Below are 24,285 nucleotides of genomic sequence, written 5' to 3'. Positions count from 1 at the left end.
ACCATGGGAGCTCATCCTTTGTATTTGTTTGTAAGACAGCCGGATGAGTGCAACTGGCAGTCATATATTATAATTTCACAAAGGCTGCGTTTTACCCCTGGCGCTGGTATGAGAGGTATTGTTGACAGTTGTAGGAGGGAAGATAACTGGGTTAATTAGGGCCAAAAACCTCATTAGTCAGCACAGAGGGGAAGATGTAAAGTTTATCAGTTCCTGTTTCCCTACTTTGAGGATGGTTTTGGGGTTGGCTTGCAGACAAGTTACAAAGTGGATCCTGTTGAAGAAATTCTAATGAAATGTTTTAATCAGCCACCTCCTGCAAAGCACGCGCCTCGCCTCCATCTCTCTTTCCACCATCGTTTTCCTCACATGTGTTCAAATTGTGCGATATCACAAGAAGAGACTCATTTCAATTTGCATACTTGCACTGCCAACAAAGAGGATCTGCTGTGGTGAGTGTTCCAATCGTTGATATGGACACACACCGCAAGAAACCACACACACACACACACGCACACACAGCTCAGGTAGGTGACCGTTACAGCTCTGTCATCCTACAAAAGGCGAGCAGATGTTTAGGGGCTGAATGCTCCGCTTTGTCCCGGTCTCCAATGAAAACGGCTGCTGAAATTCTCAAGAAAGATTAGGCTCGGGAGTTCCCACATCTCATCAAGCTTACCGTATCCTCCAAAAAAAACAGGGGAGAGTCAAGATCCAACACTGCAGTCAGTAGCCAGGCCCGTATCTCTGGAGGAAAGGAGGATGTCATTTTGGCACAAAGTTACAGGAAGTGGTGCCGCAAAGCCTGAAAGACGTGCTCCGAAATTTTGTGAAGACAGATAAATCATCATCGCAAAAAGCAGACTGGTACAAGAGGCCAATAAATGAGCTTGTTTTGAATTTGTTCTCTTTAGCAAAATCAATTGAGATATTAACTCAAAGTGGCAACACAGGCAATTTAGTTAATTTAGCTCAAGTCTCCGAATCAATCACATACTGTAATTTCAAACCAAGTGCTGAATAATACCAAGAATATCAGCAATCATGGAATCTGTCAAATTATGTCTACTGAACATTTCACTTCTTTCCCGGCGACGCTAACTTCCAAGATTCCAACAGCAGTATCAGTTGAAAAGCCAGCATTATATGTAAAAAATAAATAAATAAATAAATAAATAAATGCTTTTTGAATGCTTCCTTCTTGATCATTCAGATGAAAAGTGGAAAAACAAAGAGACTTGTCATTTCACATAGAGGTTCGACATAGCTGCAGGACATGCCGGGCCCACACTGTGCATGTGTCATACCTTAATGTAACCACCAGTCCTTGTAATGAAAAAAAGCCTTTGACTCCCTCTTTCATCATTTCATTTACTTTTTTAACATCATGCCTCAGGGAAGAACATTTTGAGATATGTTTTAAGATATGAGGGTGTTTACCTTTTTGCGTGACTGATGGTTTTCCAACACACATCATGTTTTCCAGTCCTGTTTCAAGAACTGCTTCCATTCCCCGAACGACTGTCGTGTGAAGATAGAGTCATACTGAAGCAACATGCAAATAGTTTGTCTTTGGTTAACAGAGCATGTCTTCAATCCCTCTCAGAGAACTTCATTTTGAAACCATTGGGCAAGTGCACAGTGTAAGTTTTAATTAAAAAGTAAATGGCATGAGAAGAAAACAGCAGGGATTTGTGGGACTCTTTGTGCTGCCATTGATCTGCAGGGTCTTTTGGTCAAGTAATGACAAGACATTAAACCTTGCATATGACAGGAGTCATTACCAATGACTTGTTAAGTATTTCCGCAGCTGAAGTATTTGATATTCAGTGGTGCTTACTGAATATAGCCTGTCGTTATGATGGGCAGTGGGCGTAAAAATGTTGTAGAGTTTGATCCACTGTTGGCTGTACTTCACTCGGATGGCCATTTGTTTAACACCCTCCTCTCTCGATCGAACTGGCAGAACAAAAAAAGACTTCCAAATGGATATTTCTTGCCTGCGGAAATAAACAGGACCTTGTCATAGGTGTCATTTGAAAGATAAATTTCAATCTCTATGCTTGCTCCCTGCTCAAAGAAGCATTTTATGTCCCCTGTGCAAATGTGTGGGACATTTTTTAAACATATGAAAGAAAAGTTGTGGCGTCACATGACGAGGCTGAGGCAGTTGTGCATGGGGGGCATATGCTGACTGTCAGTTTGACCAGAGAGATGTTTCTAAACCTTGAGGTTCCTCATAAAATTTTCAACAGGAAGAAAAAAAAAAAAATCTCATCTCAAAGCTCATGCTGTTCTTAATTTAACTTAAAACAATGATTAGCTTGGTGCTCTGAGAGTATGTCTGGCAATGTGGAAGGAAATTACCGAAACATTAGGAAAACAAAACAGTCACTTGATAGCTAAAATCTACACAGATTATTGGTAAAAGGCTGTGTTTGCGATAAGATGCCACATCTTGCCTTTCACTGATATTGTTCTTGGCATTTGCCTGTTCAGGGAACGCAAGTCCTCATTACATTCGTGTGTGGGAAAATCTATTCCCCCATCATTTGCACTCTGCTCACATTTCCATTGAGAGGACCTCACAGGAACAAACAGAGCTTTCATTTTATACAGAGGTTCCAAACAGCCCCGGGTTATTGCTGGCCCACGTTGTGTAAAATCATATTTGAGTGGATCCACTGGAGCCCCGGCGCTTGTCTACTGCTTGAATTGAAAATTCCATCTTGTTGTATCGCCCAACATTTGATTTGTTGTTTTAAGATTATGTGAGGGCTTCCTGCCTCAAGGAGGGACATTTTTAACATTGTCTGATGAAAAGCAGTGTTTGCATAAGGCTGGAAATGTGACATAATGCCCTTGTAAAGTGAAAATGGCATGTATCTGATATCACCCAGGCAGCTGATAACAGAGGCTTAGTGGATGGCTTTGTTTGGGTGATAATGTGATTATAAGGCTGGTGCAGACCTGTCTGAAAACAATGAATGTTTACTGACAGGACTGTCATAGCAAGTGTGTGAAAAAAAAAACATGGAGGATTTGAGCCCAAAGTGGATTTTAAAGGTATTTGAGAATGCAGAGGAAGAAGAGAGTGGGTTGTTAGAGGAAGAGGAGACAATAAGAAAGAGACAAAGGAGTGTGAGAGGAAGGAAAAGAGAGGAAGTGGCCAACAGGGAACAGAGAGAGCCCAGTGTTTTGCCAGCATCAGCTTTTTGGAAAGCTGCCTGTTGGATGATAGGATTAAAGAGTCTTTTAATATGACCTCTGTGCTCTATTTTGATATTAACACGCCACACACTCCCCTCTGAGAGGTCACTCTATACACAACATGCGCCATGTAAAGCAAGGCAGTGTTACACCTATAATATTTAGTCAGAGTGGAAGCTGAGGGCAGCTTTGGGTTCAGCTGACAAAAGATATACTTGTAGCTGTTTTGATGCCAATTTTATTGCAGTGTAGACATGTTGCCATACATTATTGTCATAGAGCAGCTTGCACTCAAACCTGATACTATATAATAGTAAGCCGCGACTTTAATGTCAGATTTTGTCAGAACACCCACAAAGTGTGGCTCTGCTCTCTGTGTGTCCCTCTGCTGCTGAAGGAATAGAGAGAAAAGTTGGATGCTCAAGTTCGAACAGAGAGCATGGCAGAAGATGACAGAAAAGCTGGGAAGACAGAGGTCCTCTGTCTCAGCGCGAATAAACTATTCAGCACTGTTGGAATGAGAACAGATATGGCTAAAGGACTCGTTCACAGTTAAACTGCGTCAACAACAGAAGAAGTTAAAAGAGAATTTGGCAGAATTTGCTCTGTTTCAGTGTTGGGTAACTTTATTCCTGCCCCTGTTTTACTGTTTGCAGCAGTGGTGTGCAGAATTGTACCGCATTCATGCACGCACTCCATGCTATACATGAGATCAAGTGCAATGTGTGCATATCTGAACTGCAGACTTGAAACTGGAGACTTTGACCTGAGTCAGACAGCAGGTACACATTATAGTGGGGATTATTAACTGGACCAAATTGGGATATAAAATAATGTAGTATGTGATTTCATAAATATCTATATATATCTAGAAAGGTAATCATTGGCCTTCTGATCAAGTCCCTACCCATTTTACCCCAGTGAGGTTATTACAAATGTGTGATCTTTACAGCTGGATTCAGGACCAATAAGGTAAAAAAAAGATAGTAGCGCAAATGGCAAAGCAAAAGAGTGCTAGGAGTGAGAATTATTTTTTTATCCAGTTCAGTGCAGGTTCCAGTGCAGAGCCACAGCCCAGCAAAATTCACCTCACGCTCATAAAGCTCCATCTCATCTGGCTGTCTCTGCAGAGGTCTTGTTCCTCACGTCTACGAATCACCATATCATCCAAGTATAGCACTTTCTTTGGTTTCTCTGCAAAAATGCAACATTAATTCACCAGCCATCAACAGTTTTTGACCCAAATCCATTTCTATCTTAGTACAGGAACAAGGGACTGTGTGGGTTTTCTAACTCTGGTCATTGTTTACTGATTGTCCTCCTCTCTGCCTTTCAAGGGCTGGAAACATCTGTGTGTGTTGGTGGAAGACATTATGTGCGGGATGTGTGCTCTTTGTTTGTCAGCAAATTTAAGATCTGTGCAGGTTGAAGTCACTAAAATGAGAATTTCAAACTTGACGTGGACTTGAGACTTTAGCTTGAGACGGTAGCCAAATTATGGAGTTTCAATTAAACCGCACTCAAGTCTTTTGATCCTGAAAAAACACTTTGGAGCTTTGAAGGGGATTTGCGGCGTATTATGAAAGACCTCAAAAACTTGGATCATGACTTTTACTCTTGCTAATGACGTGAACCTTCACTTGAACATACATTTTAAAGGGAACTGCACCTGCCCTAGACTGAAATAAACAGTAGCACTGCGTATATTGGCACTGAAGTCTTTTAATTATAGCTCACTAAAAGATGAAGACACACACGCACACACACCCACTCACTCTGGAGTCAATGACAGTGAAGTCAGACTGAAATCAATTTCCAAATTGCCATCTCATCTTATTATAACTGCTAAATCAAAGTCCCCCTGCATGCTTAAACTTTCAATAATCAGCCTTTGTCTCTGTCTCTCTGTGGATGAACATATAATAGTATTTACATTTGAAATCTCTTCCTCTCCTCGCCATCCGTCTCCAGCTGATATGTGCTCTTCCCGTGCTGTCTGCTCCGTTGTCTGAGAGAAAGGTTTTTTGAAACCCACACACATGTGCGCACACCCACACAGACGGTCATATGGCTGAGTTAACTTGACAGATTGTCATCAGAATACTGTAATGGGACTCAAACCCCCCCCACACACCGACACATACACACACAGCAAAGGAGCGTGTCACTGCGGGGGAGATGATTGACGGGGCTCGAGATGGTGATGGAGACTAATGTGAGCCCTGGACAACACTCTGAACAGCATGTAGTCGGATAAAACACAGCAACCGAGACTTTTTAGTTTAGCTTACAAAAACGTGGCTCTGTGTGTGTGTGTGTGTGTGTGTGTGTGTGTGTGAATGTGTTTTTTCCTCTATTTCACAACTCCTAACAGATCTATTACAGTGTCATGATAAAGCATTGCTGAGGTATGATGAGTATCATTTTCAAAACAGCAGCACAGCAATTGTTTGCTGAGTTAAAGAGATGAATTCACAATTAGTATGGTAACTTTTACAATCATTAATCAACACTTAGAATCAGTTGAGAAGCAGATGTGCTGGCCAGGATGTTAAAATCAGAATATTTCTGTACATCACAAAATGAGTCTGCAACAGAAATGCGCAACTTTACTCATAAAGTCTGCAAAACTTTTCCCTTTTTCCTCAAATGAAGTTTTTGTCTTGTATATGGAAATCCAAAGTCACAGGAGGCAATGACTCATAACAAATGTGAAATACTGTGTTCTAAAAAATGAGCTAAATTCTTCTCTCTCCGATGGCAGATGGATTCATAGCACATCACAGTGCATTCAACTTCAAAATGCTGTGATTGTCTTTTATTTGTTTACTTATTTCCCCACCAGCCCCAAAGAAATCCAATTTATTGCTAAAGGAGTGCAACTAAAGGTTACTTCTTTATTGATCAATGCTTCGTTTATTTTTAGAAATCATAACTAAATCTTCAGACTCTTTTTGATTTCAGCAACCTACATTTTTTTTTTTTCTCTTGTAGTGTAAAATGTTGAAAATAACAGTTTTACCAACGGGTTGATTCTTGTTTGGATTCGATTGAATTCACAATGAAATACAAATATTAAAACTTATTAACGACAGAAGCAAGAGAAGCGTCACATGTAACACAACAACGTCAATGTCAAGTGTGGGCAGCAGCTTTTCTTTCAAAACAATAACAATAGGGTGAAATGAGTGCTGCATTTTTTGCACATTCCACATACGCAAGCAAGGTTGTTGTGCATACCAAATGATACGGACATTATGGCAGATTCATGCGTTGTGTGTGTACAACCAGAAATATGTTGGACCAGAAATTGAAGAGGAGCAGAAAAAGCAGTTCACGGCAGAGGCTTTGTTATACTTTGTCAATGGTGTTAAATTTTTCTGTTCTAGAATGGAGCAGCTGTAACATAACCCATTTTGCCCTCTGGGATCAATTGAGTATTACTGAATCTGATTCTGATTCTGACATTTAAAGCTATCATTACAGCAATCACCCATGAAATTTAAACCTGCACCAGTTATGCCTGTTTCAGACTACATGATTCCAGCCTGATTTTGAGATGATTTTGTCTTGGCCGACGAATTACCATCGACGTGGCCGATTGTCGTTCACAACCGGGTGTCTGTACTCGTGTAGTTTGACGCGCTAACCGGCCTGTCATGCGGCGTCCCAGATGCTACGGAAGTAGCTGACTGTGCTGTTATAACATTATCCCCGGTCCTAACTGCGTGAATATGTTTATCATTATTAATTTGAGATCAAATGTTAAAGTAGCCTGTTTGATGCAGCCAGCACAGCCAATTCTGCTCCCTGGAGAATAAGTAACTGTGGAAGTAAAATGACTATACGTTAAACTCGTTGTACCTGTCCTGTTTGTCATCCGGATGCTACCCAATAGATGTATAAACAGTGACCAAATGGGCTGAAGTTTACACTGCCTCTTGCATTTGCTTTTAATGTTAGAGCTCATCCACAGACGTTTTTTTTCTTTTTCTTTCTTGTCGGTACACAAGACCTATTTATTTCTTTTCACTTTGATTGACTGCTACTTTGATGATATTTTATTGAATTTAAAAACATACGTGTAAAACTCTACCTAAGTAAAAGTACAAAGCAGCTCATTTAAAATGTATTGAGACTAATCATTCACTGTGAATGGCTCCACAATGTGCGCTGGTGCCATCAGTGGCATATGTATGCAAATAATCGCCCTTGATGATGCACCAACCTGCTACTATCACAAGGGTGGCACTCCATTGTTCTCCAAGCTGTTGTTTCCCACAACTGCTGGTAAGGATCACAGCCTGCGTTAAAATTTGTTTTTAACAATAAACAATGTTTTATGTCAATCTTTACACTCAGTTCTTCACAGATGTGTACAATCACTTGCATGATGCATGAAGTTTTATCCAACTCGCCCAGTTAGAAAGGCTGAAGGGCAGAGCGGGTACCTCGTCCCATGTTACAGTGATATCTGTGTAGATCAGACAGTCAAATTTGTCACGTCACATGTAATCATCATATAGGATGCAGTCACAATGATTTATTCCCCCCCCCCCCCCCCCACACACACACACACAGACATATATATAAAAGTGTTAGGATGTTTAGGATCGCAGAGCTTGCATGAAGAATTTATACATCTACATTGCTCTGTCCACAGAAATCCATAACTTAACAGAGTGGAAAGAACTGTGCATATAATCTAAGACCCGTGTTAGCCCTCAGGAAGTAACTGATGAAAGGGTTCACCAACCACAACTCACTCGATTAACGGCAGTAAAGCTTTAACAAGTGTTTGAACTCGACAAGGAAGGTGGTAGAAAATGCTTTTGGACGTCTCAAAGGTCATTGGAAGTGCCTGGCTAAGCAAAAGGATCTTTATACCACTTTTGCATCAGATGTTGTTGTTGCCTGTTATGCTCCACACAATCTATGTGAAAATAAAGAACCCTTCTTGCCAGAGTGAAACACTGAGCAACCCAATGTTCCTGAACCTGCCACAGTTGCTTGTCAAGGTGCGCACGCAAAGGTCACCAAGCTATCCATGAAGCTATTATGTCCATTCTGTCTGTAAGCTATTCACCGACATTATATAAACTTCTTTCGAAACCTAAGAGATGCCAGGCGCTGGATTTTCTCAAAATATACCAGGCATCTTCACACATCTTCTGATTAGCTGTCAGACTATTGGCTAATAATTATCTGATAATATGTTATAACTGATGTTAATGAATAAAAGCAACAGAATGGATCAAGCAAAAGTGTTTTATTGTCTAAAAAGTCTCTAAAAATAAGTTTTCCAGTTCTAAGTTCTGAATATGTATTTACAATGAATAGCATTATTTAACAGTGCAAATAAACAGCAGATGAACAGAAAAGCAGTGACAATGAACACGTGCAAAAGTATAAGGCACAACATGGTGTGTAAAACTGCTGTCAGTGCAGCTGCTGGAGGAGGGAGGAGGAAGGTGGCTCAAATGATCCATATGTGTCGTCCGTGTGGTGGTGGTACTGCGGTGGTGGAGAATAACACGGCGCTTGGGGTGCAGGAGCGGGGTACTGTCGTCTGGGAGTTTGTTGCTGTGGTGCGGGAGCTGGCATGCGTGAAATCAGGTCAGCAGCACTGAGGCCTGACTCTGCATCTCACACTGAATGTCGCAAAACATTTTGCCAAAGACATTCATCTGCTCTGCCCGCTTCTGTCTATCAGCATCCCGTGCTTCTGTCTCCACCTCCCGCGCCTCTCTCCTCAACTGCTCTCCATGAACCCTTTGTCTTTCCATTTCAAGCCAATCCCTCTCCTCATCTTCACGGTCCATTGCCAGCAACAGGTCCCTTATTTCTTTTCTCACTGCCTTGTATTTTATTAATTTCCACCTTTTCCTCAGCAGGGAGATGCAGCAGCAATGGTCTTAGCAGGAGCTGGCTCCTCCATTTTGCTCAGTAGAGCAACTGTGTTAACAGAGTGGCTGGTCCGCAAATCGAATAGCACAAGCTGATATATGGCCATTCCAGCTGTCCTCTACCACTGCTGCCATTATGGTTGCTGGTCTGGTAGAATTTTTTTGTGTGTGCTCTTCAGTTTTCTTGCAGCCTTTCTAATAACAAGCCATTTTTTACTGTCCTCGTTATGTGGTCGGAAGGAACTCCCGGACCTCTTTGGCTCCCCAGTTCTGAGACATTTTCAGTCAATGTCCTTCTTTAAGTTAGCTGCTAACTGCTGCTAGCTGCATTTTAAATCCCACAGTGGTGGATCACACACAGCATGTCAAAATATCAACCCCGGTCCCATCCTTACAACTTACCCTTTACATACAGACATCAATTCGGCTCTGTTTCTACCTCCCCCATCGGCTTCAAGGTGGAGCATCAATACCCCCCCATTCCGTGTTTGTACGTTTTGACAGAGCTACAAGGCAGAGTCAGGGCACAACTCTCCCATCTTGAACAGACTGTGTAAAACGGCATATTGATTAATACTGCAAGTGCCTAAGCCTCCCAGAGTGCACCGGGGCAACAAACTTGTGGAGTCAGATTTCTTGCATTGTTTCTGGTACGATTCTATTTCACATCATGTTTTACAATATTTCAACTGTTTTCACATGTGCACTGTTGTGCTGTTGTGAGCGATGCTGTGTACATAATCTGTGATGTTCTCCCCAATTTGAGTGGTGTGGATGAAACAAGAGTGAGGCTGTCCATTAATCTGGGGCTGTCCACATAATGAAGTGTCTTTGGTTAGGACACTGAATTCCAGTTTGCTAAGTAGACCAATGCTTGGTATGTCAATAGGAGAATACACTGTAATAGTTTACACAGTCACAACTACAAAAGAAGATAATTTCAGAAAGTGTGAAGGTGACATTGTTTTGTTCAGACAACAATCAAACACGTATTCGTAACGTAAGGTATTCAACTAATTAATATATATTTTTTTTTTCCATACTGTATTTCGTAAATGAGTAGTGGTCTTCAAAAAAAAAAAAAAAAAAAAAGCAGCGAATCCTCATATTTTAGAAGCTGCTGCATACTTGTTTTTCCTTGGTAAGTTATGAATATGAATGATCAGTTCATTAACAACATTGTTGAACATTGTTTCCTCTTAATACACAATTGATTAATGGGTTATTCAATCCAAGACAAAAGGACTGTGTAGTTTACTGAACCTGTCTCAGGATTTCTGTGTAATGAACCCCCTAAAACAATAGAAAATTCAAGCATCTGCATCTTGCTGCTACACTGAGCTGTCAGAGTTTGAAATATTTTAAGGTTTTTGTTTATTCCTCTGTGTCGTTCTTTTATTCTGGATGTGGGTGTTTGTATGTATCCTTATCTGTGTGTTTGTGTTGTTCTTTAGGTGTTCCGGGGGCGTTGAGGTGATGCAGGTCCCCCGGTCATCCCAGTGGAGGAGCCAACTAATGACGAGTGGCTTTGGCTGCTGAACGCCCCCCACCATCACCACCCTCATCCCTTTCTCGCTCCCTCCATCTCTGATGGCTCTATGGGGCGTCGTCAGCCTCAGCCTTCACTGCTGGGTGTGTTTACGGTCTGCAGTAATAGCAGCAGCAGCAACAGCCAGCCTCCCCAATGACAAGCCCGGGGGCCCCCTGGACTGGCTTCTGTCTGATAAAGGGCCTTTCCACCACTCCCCAGAGTACATTGACTTTGTGGAGAAGAACCGACAAGGCTTCTCCACCAGATACAAGATATACAGGTGAGTCATGACTGCAGGATGTCAGCAGCCACGTCCAACAGTCTCCATGGTTGTTCTTTGAAAGGTCACACTGGAAGATGTTTCCCTGGTAATTTATAGTAAACTACTGGCAGCTACAGTTGCCAGCATGAAACTGTTATTCTGCAGTGTACCTACCGTAATCTGTAATAACAGTTTATTACTGTAAAAAAAAAAATTTCACAGTGCTGTATAATGTGTAGCTTTACAGTATAATACGGTCGGCTGGTTGGTTGCATGATGGTGTTATTTTAGTGTTCTGACTGTAATCTCCACAGCTCACAGTTTATTACTGTGAAATCTATTATAGAAATGCGGAATCTAAAATGAGAACCCTGAAAATTGCTATCACAGAAATGACTTGGACAAATCAGTGCCTCACAAAATGAGTCTTTTATTAAAGTCAATGCAGTATCCAACACACCCAGTAACTGACAAATTTAAATTCTTCATTTTTGTACAATACATAAAACAGGATCCATAAAAACACCATTCCTCACGCTGAACAGGTTCTCAGTCTGCATGTCTTCATCCATGTACCCTAAATTCACTTTCTTTTTGTCTTGAACAATGAGAAGAGATGCCTGTATCACATTACATTTATTACATTCAGCAGCCAATGCACTTCAAATAATACAATTATTGCAAAATACAAGCCACAAGAACAATTAATCATGTCAAATGGGTTCTCAACAATATGTAAGCAACAAGCATCTCATACTTAATGTAGAAGTTGAAATAGCTAAATAGTGAAATAAAGCCAGGTTCTTCATGTAGATTTTACAACAAATCAATGGAGGATCACATCTCACCTCGACGTTTGATTAGATTACAAACATGTTAAACGTGAACGGCCGAGCTAGCTAACTCAGCTTAGTTTGTTGATTGTGTAGAAATCTGATCCCGTGGCTTTGAAAATCAAATGAATTGACATGTTACTGGTAACATGGTTTAACAGAAAGACATCAAATGTTATACACTCAGCAGCTGAAGGGGAGGCGCTAGCTAACGTTCGCTGAAAACACCTGCATGCATGCTAGCATCATGCATTTAACACAAAAAAGAAAAAAGTTCATACAATATAAATTCAGCACAAAATGAGATGACAGGGTGAGACTGATGTTGATAAAAAACACAGTTATCTTGTTCAGTAAAGCACAGGAACAGGATGGAGGACTATGTTCCAGGTGTGTTGTCCAGGAGGACAGCAGCACTTTGCATCCGTCCACTTCGCTGCTGTCCGGTCAGAGTATGGTGAAAATCGTCTTCTTCAGTTCTTTCTGCTCTTGTTATTCTTCCTTCTACCATGAATAAAATCAGTGATCTAGAATATTGTACACCTATTTTTTAGTATCTTTACAGTGACTGTGCTAAGTGAGGTGGTGGGACTGGATCCAACACAACTTTGCTGAGATGACAAATGGGCGACTCAAGCAACAGATGCAACTTAACTGAAAAATAAAAAATCCTTTCCTTTGCTACACTCAGAGGCATTTAGAGCTGTACTGTAAGATGGAGCCAATTTAACATGAACACTTCATTGCTGATTGCTGAAGTATTAGCAAAATGATTTCAATCACTGACCACAGACTTCAATTATCATGTTATCGTGACAGGTGTGCAGTGGTCATTAGCTTAATTTTTTGATCGTGGGATATTACTCAAGCTTCAGGTTAGTGGCAAGCAGCCCCCTTACTTTCATTGTGTGCATGTCTTTATGTCAGTTTGGGGGAACAGATTCAGTGTAGGGGATTTGCAGTCTAAATGTAATGATTCAGCATCATTCTTTGATGTTGGAAGGGAGAACTCCTGCATGTTTTCATTGATACTGGATAATTCCTGTAGGCACCACAAACCTATTAAAAGGCAGATGTTCTACAAATTTTGGGTGAGCTGTCTTACCACACATCAGAAAATATGCAAGTCCTTACCTGACCCCTATTAAAGCACGCTAGTGAACATTATATTGCTTGCAATGAAATGCACTGCAGTTAAATCAGGTGAAGTTGAATTAAATGATAGAGATGAGAAAGGAAGCGAGTGAACTTTCATCCGCCTTGGTTGAATTAACTTACAAATGTACATCTGTTGTAATATGTTGGTTGAGAAACAGATTAAATTCAAGGGCAAGGTTGTACCAAGGGGATTTTAGCATGTATGTGATAAGGTTATCTGAACACTTCAGTGGTGGGATGCTAGTGTTCACAGCTGCAGCTGCAGAAGGTTTTTATGAGCAGTGCATTTTGCTCTTCCCTACCAACTTTTTTATTACAACATCAAAATGATGTAAGAGAAAATACGCAACATAACTGTATATCTTATATTCCTGCACAAAGGGGACAGTATGGCTGTGCATCACATTCTGCTGCCGTTCAAACCCCCAGGGAGTCACCTGATCAGGTGGTCAACTGAAATACATTAATTAGCACTGGAAAAAAATGATTTGTCATGACAGCAACACAGTCTGAGGTATTGGCATGCGACCGAATTAGTGGAAATTGTGTCATGAATCATATCCTTTGTCATTCTGGAGGATGCCGTCCAGGCTTCTGGAAAGAGATAGACAGGGTTCCTGACATCTATGGATTGGAGTGAGGATACTTTATGGCTTCAGTGAACGGTTGCTGCATTAGAGCTTTTTAATATTTCCTTCTCTGGCAAAAGGCAGCGATCCGTTGGAGCCTAGCTGCATGGGCGGCAAGATTAATAGTCTTATCATGTGGCCAAGTGATTAGTGAGCTCTTAGTACTTATTACTCTGCATTATCGCAGAATCCCCCGAGAGGCTTCTGTCAGCTGTAAGGTTGTGTTTGAGGCTCTCTAGATTACCACAATGCAGCATTGATTAATAGTGACGATATTAAAAAGAAAAACTAACCTAAGAAGTAAACAGCCTGTAAATCTTCCTACATTGGAAATTTACTTGGATTCAGTCCTATTTGATTTCAGAAAGGAATCTGAACCAGAAGACTGGAGAGATACAGCTGTGGGTAAGCCTCTGTTTTCCTGTTTTGGCAAATGATCGCTCCCTTTCAGTGCCTGTGTTGGTGGTGTGAAATGTGATGATTTTTGGAGCTCACACCTGGAGCTAGCTCATACAAAATTCAGTAAGGCTGTTTTATTAAAGAAAGTGGGCACACTGCAAAATTCTCTCAAGGGGACCAAATTTCACAGGTATGCTTCTGCTGTGTAACGCACGTCCTTAAATTTCAAAATCAAGCTCTGTCACTCGTGTACCAACAAGAAGTGATGCTCTGTGTCAGTGCAAACCATGCTGAACCTCTCAGTGCATCACTGTTTCAGCTGTCGTACATGAAAAAACTTTTGCCTGAATGAGATAAAAAGCTTCCAAAGTTTTCGGATTTAGATGAAAAGTATCTGATTAAAACATTAGTAACAATATGAGCAAAATTTTTGATATTTGATGCTGCAGACACATCAAATATTGATTTGCACTTTGTAAAAATGTGGTTTGGAAAACATGTTTTCAACTTCTCAGATGTATCTTGTGACCCCTGCTAACTATTGCTCTGTGGAGCCTACCTGCAGCACCTCTATGTATCTTGATTATTTTTGATGTTGTCCTTGGCCATGTCCAGTGTCCTGGTAGATTTCATAACTTCAGTGATTATCAGTTTATGTGAATTATCTCGGTTATTATCACCTACATATAATTTTAGTTTCTGAGCACAATTGTTAGCTGAATAATTTGCAAACATAATTGCTGTGAAACATCCAACTATTTGCCAGGTTTCTTCTGAGAATGAGACCTTGTGTCTCAGTGAGATTACCTGTCTGAATAAATAAAAAAATGTTTTAAGTTATTTGCTTTCTATCACTATATTGGAATGGATTCAAAGGATTTTGTCGCTGTTTGATGATTATGAAACTAATTTGCATTCTGTGAGGATTGCCAGAGATTAAAATTGCAGCTAATTGTTAAAAACAACTGTCTTTGGTTAATTATTCAACTAACAGAGATGATCAGATGTTATGGAATTTCTCAAAAACACCAGTTTACGAAGTGCCGTCCAGAGAGGGAAAACAAGAAAACCTGTCACCATTGGAATCCACTGTAACCACTGAATTCAAGCTGACCATAGCCACTGGAAACCTTTTAACTTTTCATAGCCACATTTTTAGCAAGACTGAAATGAGAGTGAAAGTGTAAAGATTCACAGGAGGTATCCAGATACACGCTGAACTAGATTCAGGCAGTCGTTCCTGTTAAAAGCTCCACAAGCTGCTGTCACCACAGATGTTAAAATCATCAACACAAAGTAATTGATTTGTACGTAAAATAAAGGACACCCAATTGGTTTAGAAAGGAGTAAATTACAGCAGATAGTGTTAATGTGTCAGTAAGCATCACTGAACATCAACACATGAATTAAAACAATGGGATGCTAATAATTATCTGCAATTAATTTATTCTGCAAACCGGAGCACCTAGGACACACACCTTTGAGTTTACTTTGATCAAAAGAAAGCTGTTTGATATTAGAGCCACTTCAAGCACCGTGAACAACAGCAGATTCTTAAACCACAGGGGGGTCTGCAGGTGCTCTGAGGAGGGCTGAGGTGAGTGTTTTAGAGCAGACTCCCTCAGCGCTGCTTCTCAGCATCCCACTGCTACATTCTCACTGATGTGCTTTGTCTCGTCTCTCCTCCTGAAAACCCCTCAGAGGTTTTGGCAATCCCAAATTGCTCCTTGTGGTAAATAGGCTGTGGAAAGAACGATAATAAATAGTATTTTCCCCCCCTCATGACACTTTTCCTCAACCACTGTTTAAAATATCAGAAAAGGTATTAGTTTCTGCCCTTTAATATTTTGTAAGTGTTAAGAGACACAAGGTTAGACAGTCTACCCTAAATTAGCTCCATTAATTGCTCAGTTTTTATTTTAGTTCTCACTTTTATTCACTTTGCCAGCGCTGCAGGCAACTGAAGTCGGTAATTTCTCTCTAGTTGAGCTGTCTCGCTTAAGTTTGATTCAATAAAATCATAAAAGTGTAAAAGGAGGTGGTGATTCCACTGTAAATGGAGGAAAGCATCATTAAGGTTTCCCTTTTTATCCTTATTTCAGGATTTTAGCCACACTGGCAGCATAGATGGATGGTAATATACACCCTGATTGTCAGCCTACCATTTTGGTCCACATTATGATATGTCATCACATATTTGATGGATTGCCATTAAATTTTACACAGACATTCATTGTCTTCAGAGGATAAATCGTAATGAGCTTGAAATGTGATTCAGACATTAATGTCCCACTTAGGATGAATTGGAAAAACTTTGATAATCCACTAACGTTTCATAAAGCTCGATCTTCAGACACAATCTTAGTCTGTCCAATTCCTCTTATGACAGTAAAGCAAATGACATTCACATCAGCCTCTGGTGTACTCTGTGTATAGTGCTACTTAGCAAATGTTAGCATGTTAGCACACTACACTAAAATGGTGAACGTTGTAAACACTAAGACAGGGTTGCAAATTCTCAGTCTTCTGGCGTGTGACACATTCATTCAACCTTTATTTACATTTGAGAGATCATTGAGGGCAGACCTTCATTCAATGTTAACTACAAAAACAAGGACAAGGAAAAAACAAAACAACATAGAGATATACTAATGGAGAAGGCAATACCATTATTTAAAATAATAATAATCATCATCATCATTACCATCATCATCACTGAGACATTTACAGAGATAAGCTCGCAACAACATTATGATATACTAATGGTTAAACCAAGGAAACATTAGTTACATATTGTAACTCCAGATTCTATGAGTATGGGCTCTTGAATTACTCTCTGTTTGGTGCATGATTCTTAAGTAAACTTGACAGGTATGCTGTGGTCATCTGTCAATTTTTTTGATCGTTGTATAGTTTAGAAACTGTTCCATGAATGACAGCGTGGAAGCAGCTTGAAATTCACAAAACTTAAAAAGAGCTTTGAACTTGACTTGTTTGCATCTTATTGTCTCTGCAGTTTCTGTGCTGAGTTCTACACATTGTGTATAATATGAGGAACTAAATCATTAAGTGTCGGTGGCCATTGGCCAGATTCAACAACAATAACTTAGTCAAATGAATTGTGTTTGTTGTGAATGATCATTTTTGGCAGTCCATGTTAGGTTGAGAGGCTCATCATCATTGGGGGGATTAAAAGACACAACATTATTTCCTGTTCTGGTCATCCTTACATGTAGTCCAGAATTGTGCAACATCTTAATAAATGCAGAGAGAAGGGAGATTACCAGAGTTGGTACTCCGACTTGCAGTGTTTGAGCTTCCCCAGCACTGATAGATTAATGGACTCACACCCAGTTATCCCTCTACTCAGTCTCCTGCCTCTTACTGATTGAATTTGAAAGAATTTTTAACAAGCTGTCTGAAGGAAATGAAAGAGGGTTTGTGTTTTTGTGGATGTGTGAGTGTGTGTTTTGGCGATTCACTGGATAGCATACCCATTGCTTCCAATACAAACACAATGTGGGCCTTCTGCCTTAGCCACCTGTCCTCTGGAAACATTGCCAAGGGAATGCTGCCATATTCACCAGGGTGAAGGCAGGAGTGTTGACATGTATTTGGCTGGGTTCTGAACATATTGCATTTGGATAATGCGTGTGATTATTTTTTATGGGATAAGATTTCATTATAAATATTATTTGACTGTCCAAAATTCACTTTGCGCATTAAATACTGTTAAACTGCTTAAACATTAGGCCACCTGCCAGCAAATAAATGTGAATACAAGAAATATCAGAAGCACAGTGGCAGAATAAGTATTCATATGCTTAAGTAAAAGTACCAGTACGCCAACCTAAAAATACTCTGATCTAAGTAAGTTCTGCATTCAGACTCCTGTTTAACAAGTATCAGTTAAATGCACTTTAAGTATCAAAAGTAAAAAATACTTTTTTCTGTAGAAGAATGGCTCCTGTAATCAAGGTATTATTATATATTATATTATACATTATTAGATTGTTACTGATGCATCAATGCACAAGTAACAGCTTACTTTTGTGGCTCTTACTTGTGCATTGAAAGAAGGAAAGTCCTGCTGCACAAATTCATAGTTATATTTGCACTTTTCTACAATGTTTTCATATTTTTGAAATATTGCATAGTTTTACCTAATTTGACCTTAACGGTTATTTCAAAGGAACCATCTGATAGGAGGAGTGAAGTGACTTTGGTGTGACATGTGACAAATGATGAAAACTAGACATTGGTCTTTTGGAACAGTTGGTTTAATCTTTGAATATACAATGTAATTTGTAAGCTTGTGCGATCAAATTAATATAATGAAGTGATAACTAAAATATTTCCCTCTGTTATATAGTGGAGTAAGAGTACAAAGAAGCATAAGATAGAATTACTCAAGTAAAGTACAAATATTGGAAAATTGGACTAAAGTACAGCACTTGAGTTAGTGTCTGCAACTGCAGATGCAGATATGTTGAACCAGCCAGGAAAAAGGGGGCCTCTTTAATTTGGAGAAAATTCAGCAACTCAAACAACTTGGCCATGATAGCGTCCACAGAGTTAAAGTGATGAAACTGATGTACGCTGGCGAAAAGGAGCAATGAAATTGATAATAATAATGACTTAGCTGGTTGTAGGGAGGATTGCAGCCCCTAAAATCAACTCTGTGGTGAAACCCATTTCATTTCCTCCTCTCCCTGCAGGACGAACCTATCGGGGGTTTAAGATAAGACAGGGCTAGCTTATCACAGTCAACGATAACTGAATAAACGAACGACAGCGGGGATTTGCGAATACTCTTTCCATACCTGTTCCCTGCCGCCCTCCTCCACCCCCTCACGCTCCCTCCCTCCCTCCCTGTGTATTCCTCTTTTTCCACAGAACGTGCTGTGGCTTTGAACTAGTGCTCTCACGCTGCAAAGTGGAACTCAAGAGACACAGTGTCCCATTTGAAGAGGTCATTTATTTATATGGCATGAAATGAGGTGAAGATTAATAGCTACACTAGATATATCTGAGCAAGAGATTAGTCAAAGGCTTTGTCTGAATACTACAGTGTCAGCAAAAAGGTCAACGGGCACCACCAATCCATTTAACATCATTACGTTTACTTCACACACTCTACCCACAGTTTCTGCTTAATATTGGGTGAATCAGTGTCTTGAGTCGTGATTATGTAACAGGAGCTGAAATCGATGTGTGTTGCAAATCTCCGGCAGCAGCTTGTTTTGACTTTTGTGTGCAGCCGCTTGAATTCTACAGGATTTACACTTTGTATCATTCAAACATCTGGGTGTTCAAGCTTTCCTCATTACTCCTGGTTTAATGTGATATATACCCTTTCAAAAGGCCACACTCCCTCCATCCATCATCAGCAGCCAAGGTTGTAGAAACCGCTCTGATTATAGCAGTCAAGCTTTTATTTTGGAGAGAGAAAAGTGCAACAATTGACTGATAGGATAGTGCAGTTCACATAGATTCACTGAATGTTTATTTCCTGCCGCACAGTGAAATCTGACAAAAATAATCCCTCAGTCAAGTCCCTCATTAATCATGTGCATTTCCACGTGGCTCCTTCGAGGTTTTGATGTTGAAAGGCTTCCTTTCCTTGCTTTTTAAAAAGCATCATGATGTAGCCCATCTTAAAAAACTTCAAAAATGAACAGTGTGCTCTCTAAAAAGGACAAAGGCTCTTTGAGGGACATTTTTCCCATTCCTTTCTTCTCATATAAGCGTGATTATGTGAGTAAATTGGGGGCAGTGCCAGGCGGATTGCAAAAATTGGCACCACACTCCTGCAGCCTCCCCGAGAAATTTCAAAGTAATCACAACCGATCTGTTATAATTACAGCTGTGATATCTGTCTGTGACTTCATAACTGTCTCTTTATACATTCATTGCCATGCAGATTTGTGATGGAGGGAAAGAGCTTGCAAAAAATAAATACAATCTCGCCCCTGGCCCTAATATCAGAGCTGTTCTTCTTTTAAACATCAAAGATGGTTGTGGTCTTCAAACACTGTCTGATTTTACAAGTACATATTTAATTAGTCCTAGTTACAGACGCCAAAATAGGTTATCGCTCTGTTGGTGGGTTTTCTTATGTGTATCTGTCTAGCAAATTTTCATTATTTTAGTTTCAATACCAACCCACACATATATAATCAGCCTTGTTTAAGCTATTCTTACTTTGACTGTTGGTGAAACAGTGGATGAGCTCTGCTGCCCTTCTGATTCTTGAGCTATGTGAGGTGACACTTCCTTTGCTAACAACAGATCTATTGAGAACATGTTACTCTCTAGACATACTGAAAAATACTTCTTCTGGGGAGTCAAATAAACTAAAAACCTTCCTAGCACGACATCCCACGGGTTTGAACGCCCTTTATGCCTCTAACAATGAAATGTCAAAGTTTTACCTTTTCACTCAATGAATACACAAAACTAATACACAAAACTTTTGAAACTCTGGAAACTGACAATACCGTACATATTGGCTATTTAGCCAGTTTTTGATTGCAATAAGCACGTACTTGTTTCTGACCAAGTAAAAGGAAAGGACTAGACACAGACAGGATATTGTGTGAGGAGTCTCTTATAATGGTGTCTCCTCTCCATTCCATAGAGGGCATGGCCTTTCTCTCCTGTGTCTTGGTCCACTGAATTCTGAAAAGAAATGATTCAAGATGCCTGAAAATGTTCATATTATATAAAACTGGTGGCTACATATTGATTCATTTTTCATTATTCGTCATGAGCGCTTAAATTCTTTTTATTCAGTATTGCTAAAGGTATACAATAAAGTTAAAAAAGGTAGGTTTGTGGTTATTTACATGCATAAAAAGTTAATACTCAGACATTCCGAAACAATCTCACTACAGGGTGAAAACATGCCTTAAAATGAAAATGAGTTTGATCTATATATTGTTGACATCATTCATATGACATCATCATATTTTAGGGTCTTTAAGCACAAAGCAGAGGCACATACTTGAAATTCCTGAGCTGCATACTCAGTTCTGAGAGCATATTTTCTGTAAAGTAAGATGTTTTGACGTTGCATTTTTGATCTTGTGCTGCCTTAGTCATATGGAGTTTGGCCGTTGGTTCTTTTATCCAATTTGTCATGACAGCAGGTTAGCAGTGGTCAGAGTACAACTTTTAGCCTTGCCTGCTCGGGGCAAACGAAAGCACTTTCATCGAAATTACATGAATTTTTCTCTGGGAGGTAAAGAGCTAAACAACTTGACACTGCAGCTTACTGGGTGTGTGTGCAGGCAGCCACTGCCAACTATGTTTGTATGGAAGCTTGTATTCATAGATGTGTTAGCTTGAAATATTGAAAAAGACTAAGGCCAGGGGGACTTGTTTTGTTCCTCATTTTCATTTTCAAATATTACATTTTTAGCCATGCTAACGACGTTGCTTTAGGGATGGATTGCCATGAAATTTACATGCAGGTTCACACACTCATGTCACCCTCAGGATCAATTGTAATTACATTTTGGTGATCCCGTATCTCTTCATCTAGTAGCATCATCAGGTCAAAATTTAAAACAGTAAATACTTTGATTAATGATCAAATAAATGCACAATTAATGACTTTTCCATCAATCTCAGCTGTACTTTGTGTTAAATGGTTATAAATGTTACCATAAGTAGATTAAATTAAGATGGTAACCTTGGTAGACATAGAGCATGCAACCATTACAGCCTACAGAGCTGTAGAGTCAGCCTTGTTTTACAGTTAGCAGTGTGTAGTATCTCAACTCATCTCAACATTTTAACATAATGTAATTCTATTTTTCAGAGCTAACAGCTCAGCCTCCATGTAGAAATTGCTGATTTAGTTTTATTTTTACTTTTGCTCCATTGGTGAGTAACTTCACACTCACGAGGCTTCTGCAAAGCTTTACAGTCATTAGTGTCTTAGATCAAAAGTAAAATGATGAAATGAGTTACTTTCTGCTATCAACCTTGCTCATACTTGGAGTGCACTGAGAGGGTGCTGATGTACTTTATATTCCAGTTCCATCTGCCATAAAAGTAACATTATGTTGATCAGAAAGAAAGAAATAGTGGTTGACTACTGAAATTTCTGAGATCAGTTTTGTTATGAATCAAACAAACGAGGAAGAAGATTTTTTTTCATTGTTTCCACAAACTAAAATGTATAGTATTGAGATTAATAATCCAGTTTACCGCTCTCAGATAACTTCTTTGGCTTTGCAGAGCTATTCATATGAAGCATGCCATATACACCTCTCCTCTCAAAACACAATATTCTAAGCCTAAAATTTTGTAATGTTCTGCCAAATGTCAGACAAACAAAACAAGTCTAATTTTAATTCATAGCCTGTTCTCTCTGTTAAGCTGACTGCAGAACTGCAGGCCTCGCAGTATACAAAAGTATGTGTGAAGGACACTTCACATGGAAATCTTGCACTAAACACCTTTAACTTTTTGGTAGTAGAATAACTTTGTATAGGCTACGAGTCAAAGCACTGCCAAATGCACTATCAGCTCAAAGAACTGTGCCTTGGGCAAATGTTCCACAAAAAAGATTAGACAGAATGCATGCAGAGTGCCAGGTTGGTCTTTGTTGATTGAACAGCCGCATCCTTTGGTTCGCTGAGTTTTGCTCCAGTTCGGTTTACCATGCTGCCTTTGACATATCTATTTTTTTTTTTTTCCTTCTCATAATGTATGTGCTCGGTTTTTACATGAAAGTAGAAAGTCAGAGTAGCTTAAAAGCTGTCAGAGGGAGATATGCGGGAAGAAAGTCTGGCCTTCACAGTATACAAAGTTTATTAAAATTCTGTTCCCTTCCTGCTGCCTGGACTCGATTCATTGTGTATTGTGCATCGTGTTATCATCTTAAAGCTGTCGGATGCCACCGAATATGAACATGCCCAGAGATATTATAATCAATGAAGCATTAGGTATTCATAAGAAACACAGCATATAAGCTGCACTCATGGTTGAAGTCAGACATACAGTGTTAGTTGTTAGTCTTTTGTTCACACTGCTTTCACCATTTTCTGACATTTTTGCAGCCACTTTGTTTCTCTGTCATTACAGAAAACATGCTCTATTTGAGCAATGGGGCTATTTCTTGTACCACCTTGTACTTTATTCATCTCGATGTATATCTCTCATGATGGGGCTATTAAGGAAAACATCTGTCAGCTGTGTAGTAGAAGCACGTATCCGTCCCAGGTGGCAATCACGGTTTCAAATGATACCACGTTTTTGTCTGGATGTTTTTTTTTTGTTTTTTTTTTGTCTTTCTCTCCTTTTCTAATTCTCTATTTCTTTCTCCATCAATTCACTTTCACTTTAGTTCAGGCAGTGTCGGCATGGTCGAAGGATTCCTTACATTGTAACAGCACAGAGGGACATAATGAATAGATTTAGCTTCTCTGTCGTTCTCTCTTTTTCTTCTGTCTCTGTCTCTCTTTTCTTGTCCTCTCCAGCTGCATACTCAGCTTTAGGCAAATCATGTACCTAGATAGTGTTGCTATATTTTAATAGATGTATTAATTGACTTACCATTTCAATTCTCTTATAGTGCACTCTTAATAGAACTCCGCCTTTAATTGTAAATTATATTTGTTTCTCCTATTATCCCTTCCAGGGAGTTTGGAAGATGGAAGGTAAACAACTTGGCGGTGGAAAGGAGAGATTTCCTGGAGTCTCCATTACCTCTTACTCCTGAGTTCATCAGGAACATTCGACTTCTGGGCCGGAGGCCCACCACCCAGATGATCACTGACAATCTGATCCGGAAGTATGGGACTCACTTCCTGTTGTCAGCTACACTGGGAGGTAAGTGAAAATAAAGATATTTTGCTGTTTTTAGGTTGATAACATTTTTAAAATATCTTAATAATGGCATATATTAAGCCTTATGCGCTAACTAATTAGCCTTTTGGAATACATTGGTGAAACAGATCCCACCAACAAGCAACTAGTATTTTGTTTGTTCAGTAAGCTGTGCAACCCTAAGTGTTTCATGTCCAGCCTTGCATTCTGGCTCAGCAATTACACAGTTTTCGAAAAACAAACGAGACACATTCAGAAATCATAGTAATCTTTGGAACAATGGGTTCTTTATTTGAGACAGGTGCAGACAAAAGCATTCTTGTCATTTTTAGTGAGTGACTGTCTGTTTTGCTGGAAAACAGTTCACATTGCTGTCACATTGTATCATCTGTAGCAGGGTGGCTGATGAAGATTAATTCTGAGTTGGTTAAAAAAAAAATTTTTTATCAACAGACTTGATTTAAACTGATAACCCTGAAAAAAGGGTTACAGCGGTGATGATCATACTAACGCAATA

General features: G+C 39.7%; 1 protein-coding gene across 1 annotated transcript in view; it reads left to right on the top strand.

The window, feature by feature from the left end:
• brinp3a.2 (bone morphogenetic protein/retinoic acid inducible neural-specific 3a, tandem duplicate 2) overlaps positions 1–24,285 on the top strand; it is a 49,801-nt gene that overhangs the window by 7,383 nt on the left and 18,133 nt on the right. Inside the window, exons 2-3 of the mRNA XM_076726430.1 lie at positions 10,571–10,927; positions 23,581–23,771. Of these exons, the coding sequence (XP_076582545.1) occupies positions 10,707–10,927; positions 23,581–23,771 (412 nt within the window). The 5' untranslated portion in view covers positions 10,571–10,706. The remainder of the gene's footprint in view (positions 1–10,570; positions 10,928–23,580; positions 23,772–24,285) is intronic.

The sequence above is a fragment of the Chaetodon auriga genome, chromosome 3 (assembly GCF_051107435.1).
Source record: "Chaetodon auriga isolate fChaAug3 chromosome 3, fChaAug3.hap1, whole genome shotgun sequence".
Taxonomy (NCBI): domain Eukaryota; kingdom Metazoa; phylum Chordata; class Actinopteri; order Chaetodontiformes; family Chaetodontidae; genus Chaetodon; species Chaetodon auriga.
This window is presented reverse-complemented; position numbering and strand designations above follow the sequence as displayed.